The sequence below is a fragment of the Canis lupus genome, chromosome 16, assembly GCF_003254725.2.
Source record: "Canis lupus dingo isolate Sandy chromosome 16, ASM325472v2, whole genome shotgun sequence".
NCBI classification, from domain to species: domain Eukaryota; kingdom Metazoa; phylum Chordata; class Mammalia; order Carnivora; family Canidae; genus Canis; species Canis lupus.
In genome coordinates this window covers 12,469,041-12,477,163 of record NC_064258.1, presented here as the reverse complement: position 1 = coordinate 12,477,163, position 8,123 = coordinate 12,469,041, and the positions used below count along the sequence as shown (strand labels likewise).

General features: G+C 48.6%; 1 protein-coding gene across 1 annotated transcript; it reads right to left on the bottom strand.

Moving 5' to 3' along the window:
* Positions 1–869: 869 nt before the first annotated feature.
* LOC112670459 (non-POU domain-containing octamer-binding protein-like) lies at positions 870–2,373 on the bottom strand. Its single transcript, XM_035699518.2, has one exon. It carries the CDS (start codon positions 2,310–2,312, stop codon positions 900–902), a length of 1,413 nt encoding a protein of 470 aa, XP_035555411.1. The 5' UTR covers positions 2,313–2,373; the 3' UTR covers positions 870–899.
* Between the last annotated feature and the right edge of the window lie 5,750 nt (positions 2,374–8,123).

The window sequence follows — 8,123 nt, the reverse complement described above, 5'->3', positions numbered from 1 at the left end:
TGATCCTTTTTTTTTTTTTTTTTAAAGGCTTAAAACGTATTTTAATAAGTTGATGCTGCATTGCTGCTCCATTTCTCAGAAAAACTCCAAAGGTTATCAGGGACAAATCAAACATGGTACACCAATAAAAAAAAATGCACAGCATAACTACATAAGATAGGCAAGGCTAAGAGCTACTGTCTGACCTTCAGCATACAGCAACCCTGTTCCCAAGATTGTACTAAGCCTATCAAAAGCTGTGAACAGCATCATAGACATAAAAGGGCCATTCCTGGGTTGTTCTTACCCAGAAAAAAGATGGAGGCAGCTTAACACAAGATTTTTTAAAGATACACTAAAATGAAAATCTCTAAGAGAAAGGTCTTCCTTAGGGCATGAAGGGGTAATATACTGGATATAACAGAATCATATGTATGTTGTCTGTGACCTCTGTGGACATTTGCCTGAATTCCCACCTGTGAGTGAATGGAATGGGGCTAAGGTCATGGGGGATGTTTGTTTTCGTGGTGTATGTGGCAGTGTCTATGGGGTTGGAGGATATAAGAATGAGAAAGCAAAAAGAACAGGATGGACAAGAATGGAATGATCAAGATTAATGGGGGCTCTAACTGGATCCATTTTGCCATGGTTCCACCCCGCCAAAGACCCTCAACAATCACATGAGACTTCAGGAATGCACCACACAGAATCAATTAAACCATATACCACACAGAACTGATTTGTTAAATATCGCCCCTCCCTTGCCTTCAGCCTCCAGTAAACTCCCTCAAAGTAGTACAGGCAAGGAAGACCTAACTATTGGGAGGAATCCCTAACACTTTTCCAGGGCAGAATTCTGGCTAGTCCAAAAAGGGTCCTGCTTTTAAGGGTTTTTGGGAAACTAGACATTGAAATTTTTATTAGTATCGGCAACGTTTGTTTGGAGCAAATTCAGCTCCAGGAGCTGCACGGTTGAATGCAGGAGGGGTTCCACCAATTGCCCCAATTCCTTCCATTGTAGCAGCCTGGCCAAAGCATTCAGTTGTTGGTGGGGTCAATCCCAAGGTTCCATCTGGCATCATAGTGGCAGGTCCTGGAGGAGCTGGGGTACCAGCTGGCACTGGAGCAGGGGGCATGGCACCTCTATTGTTTATGCCCATAGCACCTCCCATAGCCATCTGCCCCATCCGTATCTCCTGTTCTCTCGCATCAGGGAATGTTCCCTTGAATCCTTCCTGCTGTCGCCGCATCATTTCTTCCTGTTGCCGCCGCATCTCTTCCTCTCGGCGCCTGCGCTCCTCCTCTTGCCTGAGCTCCAGTTGCTTTCGTTTTTGCACTTCTTGGTTATGCAGCTCTTCCATCCTCCTAAGTTCTTCTTGACGCCTCATCAAATCCTGTCTCATTAGCATGACCTGGTGCTCATGGCGAGCAGCCTCCATCTCCATCTCCAGCTTCTCACGAGCTTCCTTGATGTTGCGGTCCACTTGGTCCTGCTGCTGCTTCTCCATCTCAATCAGTGCCTTCCAGCGCATGGCATACTCATACTCAGAGGAGCCAGGCTGTGCAAATCTGGGTGGCTGCTCTCGCTCCTTGTGAAATTGCTGATTCTTTATAACCAGTTTCTCTGGAAGTCCCTCTTCATCATCCAACTGGTCCATGGGCTCCACAGTCACAGGCCTAGGAAATGTGGTTAGCAGGAAAGAGCCTTCACTGCACCTGTCCAGAGCTTTCCGAGCAGCTGGCTTCCCTGAGAATTCAACAATGCCTTTTCCTGAGGGCCTTCCTCGATCATCCACGATGACTACAGCCCTCTCCACCTGGCCAAACACGGAAAAGGCTTCCTCCAGCAGTTCATTGGAAACATACTGAGGAAGGTTTCGGACTGTAAGGGATGCACTATGGCAGGCAAAACGCACACGCAGCTGCTTTCCACGAAGTGGCATGTTGTCCAATTCTACTTTGGCAATCTCCGCTAAGGTTCGTGTTTCCAAGCGGATAAAGCCAAAGCCCTTATCCTTATGAATGAAGACTTCGCCTGCTTTCCCGTATTTCTCAAATAGTTTCCTCATCTCCTCTTCAGTGATATCAGGAGGAAGATTGCCAACAAAGAGCCGGCTACGTTGGGTGAAGGTCTTCTCTCCTGGTTTCCTAAAATTCCTCAGGTCAATAGTCAAGCCTTCATTTTGGCTGCTGGCTTGTTGCCCATTTGCAGGTATTGGTGGCGGTGGTGGTTGCTGCTGTTGCTGCTGGTGGTGCTGCTGGTGGTGATGCTGATGATGCTTCCTTGGAGTATGGTTTTGCTTCTCCAAGTTAAAGGTTTTATTGCTCTGCATTTTTGCACCCCGCTACCGACTGTTCTCTCCTCAGAGTCGGTATCTGATCCTTTGAGTGGGTTTTGCAGTTTGCCACTCAGTGAGAGATGCAATTTCCTCATTTAGGTGTTGGGTGATAGAGCCTCTGAGTACTTACAACTTCCACTAGTGTAAATAACTGTTGTTACAAATAATTCACACTCTTGCAGATAATCTCTATTGGACACGAATCTTGCCATTTTTAAATTATTTCTTGAAGGGAAATTTTAGAAGTAGAATCATTGGGTTCCAGAGTAAGGACTTTCTGGGGGGCTTGATCATTTTTAAATTAATTCCTGGAAAAGTAGCTCATTCTGAAGCTTTCTGAGAATGCCCCTTTCATTTTATTTTTATCAATATTGGACAATACTTTTTTAAAAATGCAATTTTGAGGGGACGCCTGGGTGGCTCAGTGGTTGAGCATCTGCCTTTGGCTCAGGGCGTGATTCCAGGGTTCCAGAATCAAGCCCCACACGGGGCTCCATGTATGGAGCCTGCTTCTCCCTCTTCCTCTGTCTCTGCCTCTCTCTGTGTGTGTCTCTTATGAATAAACAAATAAAATCTTTAAAAAAATTTTTAAAAATGCAATTTTGATAGGTGGAAAGGGCATTTATTTTAATGTGTATGTCATTAATTTTCTAGGAGTTAAACACTAACAGGTAAATAGGCTTCCTTCTAAGGCAAGGTTGAGGGGCATCAGTAGGGAACGTGTGAATCACTACATGGGTCATGGCAGGCCTCTTTCAGTTTTCAGAAGTGCTCATGGATTTTATAGCACTGGCCACAGGTAGAAAAGATTTCTCTGCCTTTGGCACTGGCGATGGATGCTTTGTATTGTACATGGAACCTAAAGTTCCAGGTAGTACAGTAAACTGGACTTTATTTCCTCACTAATTCAACAAACAGATACTGAGCAACTACTTTCAAAGGACTGTGCTCATCACTAGAGACACTGGGATGAGCAAGACACACTCTCTGCTCTCAGGAGTTTACAACCAAGTTGATAAGACAGGCAGATGGCCACCAAGCAATGTGATAACCACATGCAGGGTACTATGCTGTGGGGACAGTGCTACCAGATGGGGAAGGACCAAGGATAACTGGGCTAAGTCTAAAAGGATGATAGGAGTTCAAGTGAACAATCATGGGCAGAGTCAGGATTGGGTGAAAAGGAATCTCAGAAAGTGTGCGGTACACAAAGGGCACCCCAGAGACTCAGGATTAGAGAGGCAGATGGTAAAATTCTAGGGTAACCCCAGAACTTAGGATAGCTCTAGGAACTCTTGCTCTCTGACCTGCTATCTTTGGCTACCTGGGGTTAAACTGATTGATCTGTGCCCCAGGAGAATGCTCCAACTATCAAAGAGAGCCTGTGTGGTTAGTTGGAATTCTAAGATTCTTCAGGAGGAGGGATAAATCATCTTATTCACCCAAGTGACTGTCTCACAAGTTGACTGATTGAACGATGCTGCTGTGAAGCTCTTGGCAGAGCGCTGGTGGACTTGGAATCAGAAACGTAAACTTGAGACGTTGAATAAAATTCTTTAGTCTTCCTGAACTTCATTTTCGATTTCTAAAATAAGGAAAAGAAAAATTTAAAAACAAGAAAAAGATTTATTTAGGGAGTAATGGAGACGGGGGAGGATGCACATGCGCATACACATGTAAAAGTGGGTTGGGGGAGGGGGGGATTGAATTCTCAAGCGGACTCCCCATGGCAGTGGGAGCCCACTGTAGGGCTCCATCCCAGGACCTGAGATCATGATCTGAGCAGAAATCAAGAGTCAACCACTTACCCCGACTGAACCACCCAGGTGCCCCTAAAATGAGGCAAAGAAAACTTTATAGGGCTGCAAGTTCATATGAAATAAGGTATGTCAAAGTGTTTTGCAGGTACAGACGTTGTTGATATTACTCTGAAGCTTCAACTAGTCACTGACATGTGGAATCTCTGTTGATTGATAGCTGACCCCTCTGCCCTCTGTTACCACGAACTAAGTGATTCTCAAACATGTGTCCCCAGGAGTCACCTAGAGTTTGCTCCGAATGCACATTCCCAGGTACCGCCCCAGACAGTTCTGACTGAGTAGGTCTGAGTTGGTCCCGAGACTTTGTAATTTAACAAGGCCCTGAAGTCATTCTGAGGTGGGTGGTAACAGAATCACACTTTGGAGAAGCAGAGGCTGACACCTACCATCTGATATCAGTCCTAGAGCCTTATCTACCATTTTGACCTCCATAAATGCTTCTGAACGGAACGAGTACAGTGAAGACGCCTGCAGGTATTTGCACAGGAGCTCAGGGGAAAGGGCTGGGCTGGACGTAAGCTTTAGGAGCCCTCAGTGTACAGATAATAGTTGAAGTTTCCACGGGTGGAAGGGGCAGCTGTGCTCTGGGGATTTAGTATTATTTCCTGTTTCTGAGTCTCTGTTTTAGCTTCCACCGAAAGCAGCGTGTTGGGAAGTCCCACAGTCTCCTCTCCCTGAGTCTCTGTGCTCACGAATGGCATTATCATCCACCCAGATGCCCAAGCTGGAAACCTGCCGATCACCGGTCACGCAAGGTCCTTACTCACCTTCACCGGTCACCAAGCCCTGGTGCTGGTTGCACTTCTCTGGAATTCTCAAATCCTCCCCCTGCTCTTTATCCCCACTGCTACAGGTCTGGTCTCATCCCTTGCTGGGAATGCCACAGCCTCCTCTCCGGCCTCCATCCTCCGTCCAGCCCTGCCCCCATCCAATCCAGCCTCTACTCTGCAACCAGAGGGTGTGTGCTTCAGTTGTCTGGCTTCTTCTTCAGCCCCCTAGGAGCTAGTCCTGAGGGCAGAGCCCCTGGTCTTGCTTATTTTCATGTTCCTGACACCTGCCTGGCATCGAGTAGAGCTCATGAAATGTTTCCTGTCCCCCCAGCGCTATGTTCATTGTCCTCCCTTCTTGTCCAACTCAAAGGCAAAGAAGGATGATTGGACTGGAAGAAAAGATAATTTGTGGTTGACCTTGTGGGTACCCACATAATTTTCTTTGTATAATGGAACTGTTGCAGACCTCTGACAGCACCTCCTTAAAGGAACCCCAGGCTACTTTTGTAGCAGCCGTAAGCAGTAAAAGATTAATCGGATCAACTAACTGGAGCTAATGAGTGAGCTGGAGAATCTAGTGCCCTCTCCAGTTACATAAAGACAACTCAGTTGAACATCTCCAAAAATTTTTAAAGAGTGAGCAAAAGGGTATGGAGAGAAGATGGGAAGGAGGGATGCTTTGGATGGGGAACCGGTTGGTCAGAAGCCCACAGAGCCTACACATAGGACTGATCCAAGAGTTTATATTCCCTCTAGCAGGGCTATCCTGCTTGAAGGTAGCTGGGCCCTCACTGAAATTGGCCTCATTCATACATTCAACAAATATTTACTGGGCATCTACTATAAGGCAGACACTGTTCTTGGTCCTGAGGACATAGTAGTAAACAATTCAAACATCTCTACTTTCATTTAGCTTGTATCTTAGCCTAGAGGGGAGATAGACAATAAATAAGTAAAATATCTAGTTTGTCAGACGGTGATAAATTATGCTAAGGAGAAAGATACAGCAGGACAGGGAGGGTAAGAATTCTGGAGGTGAGAGTACTGCTTTTTTTGTACACAATGGTCAAAGACTACCTTTCTGGGGTGGCATTAGCACAAACACGTGATGCCTCCTTCATGAGCTGTCCATGTGGGCACCTGGGAGAAGACATTCCTGAGAGAGGAAAGAGCTTGTGCTAAGGCCCAGAGGAGCTGCCTTTCACTGACCAGGAAACCAATCTTAGCTGATTTGATAGATGATGGAGGTGGGAGCTGTGGCTGTGCACTTCAGGTGCCTTAGGAAAATCTAATTAGCAACATTCCTGCTGGCAAAGGTCTTGGCCGTTGCTCCGTTTTGGGATTTCGAAGCTCTCTTTTGACGATCTGAGATCCCAAAGCAGGATTTTGGTCTGGTCATTCCAGGAGTCACAGAGGTAACTCTCTTTCTCTGCCCTGTGGGGCAAGGCTGTTTGCCTGGGGGATACTGACACCTGTGAAGACAGTTAAAGCAGGCAGAGGGTGAAACTTGTCTTCCTGCGGCTTGCTCCCTGTTATCTTTGCGGGCTCTCTAGTGCAGATCAGAGCCTCTGTGGCATTAAATTCCTATTTACTTGGTTTGGGGGGTCTGGACAAAGTGGCAGTAATGATTCTGAGTTATACTTTGATAAACAAAAAGTCATACCATTAGAGGAAAGAAGGGAACAAATACTGCATTTTAATGACGGGCTATTCATTGTGCAAAGCTTTTTACATATGTCATCTTACTAAATTTTCATTACTCTGCAAGGTAGGTGTCATTGCCACTATTGTATGGAGGAGAAACGGAAGGCTCAAAGAGCCTGGTTATTTCCCTGCTTAGAAACATGTTCATAAATATATAAAATTAGTTTGTAAATAGTTCAAACAAAAGTAAAAAAAAAAAACAAAACAAAGCGAAAGTACCTCATAGCCTCAACTCTTGGAGAAAACAACCCTAAGCAGTGAGTATATAATATTAAGTTTTAAAATGTACAAACATATGCATGTGTTATCCTCGTCCCCCCCTCTTTTTTTTAAAAGCAAGAAATTTGGGGCGTCTGGGTGGCTCAGTGGTTGAGCATCTGCCTTCAGCTCAGGTCGTGATCCTGGGGGCATGGGATGATTTAAGCATCAGCCTCCCTGCAGGGAGCCTGCTTCTCCTTCTGCCTGTGTCTCTGCCTCTGTCTCTCAGGGATAAGTAAATAAAATCCTAAAAACAAAAAACAAAAAACAAAAAAACCCACAAGACATTGGGGCCATAGTAGGAAGACTGTTCTGAAATTTGCTTTCTCTTTTATCTCGGCTCTCTTGCCGAAGTAGTTGATTAGTTTTATTCCTGAAAGCAAGGCTTTTCTCGGGAACTCTGATGACACCTGCTTGTGCGACTGCATGCAAGGCCCTTTACCTCTGGGGCTCCAGTTTCCCTTATTTGTAAACACGAGGCCAGGGCATAGAGCAACCGGCGACGGAATGCCACCGAGCAGGGCACCGCAGTCCCCGCCCGCCTCGTGACTATCTGGGATGTTCTCCAAGGCCCAGCCCTACTAGACGGGGCCGGCAGCCGCCACTTGCAATAACTCAGATCACAAGGCGGGCGCCGGCGACGCGAAAAGACCGGGCTTTTGCGAAAAAGGTTTCGCAGCCGCTCCTCCCGCAGGGTGGTGCGGACGGAAGCTACTGGCCCAGGGCCAGGGCCAGGGCGGGGCGGGGCCAGGGCTGGCGGGGGCGGGGCCAGGGCTGGCGAGGGGGCCGGGGCTAGGGCCGGGGCTAGGGCTGGGGCTGGGGCTGGGGCTAGGGCCAGGGCCAGGGTGGGGCGGGGCCAGGGCTGGCGGGGGCGGGGCCAGGGCTGGCGAGGGGGCTGGGGCTAGGGCTGGGGCTAGGGCTGGGGCTAGGGCTAGAGCCAGGGCCAGGGCGGGGAGGGGCCAGGGCTGGCGAGGGGGCCGGGGCTGGGGCTAGGGCTAGGGCTGGGGCTAGGGCGGGGCGGGGCCAGGGCTGGAGGGGGCGGGGCCAGGGCTGGAGCGGGGAGGCCAGGGCTGGCGAGGGGGCCGGGGCTAGGGCCGGGGCTAGGGCCGGGGCTAGGGCTAGGGTTAGGGCCAGGGCGGGGCGGGGCCAGGGCTGGAGGGGGCGGGGCCAGGGCTGGCTAGGGGGCCGGGGCTAGGGCTGGGGCTAGGGCTAGAGCCAGGGCCAGGGCGGGGCGGGGCCAGGGCTGGAGGGGG

What these genes read in the sequence shown, in the direction of transcription:
- LOC112670459 (XM_035699518.2), bottom strand. Translation starts at nt 2,312, where the DNA reads ATGCAGAGCAATAAAACCTTTAACTTGGAGAAGCAAAACCATACTCCA.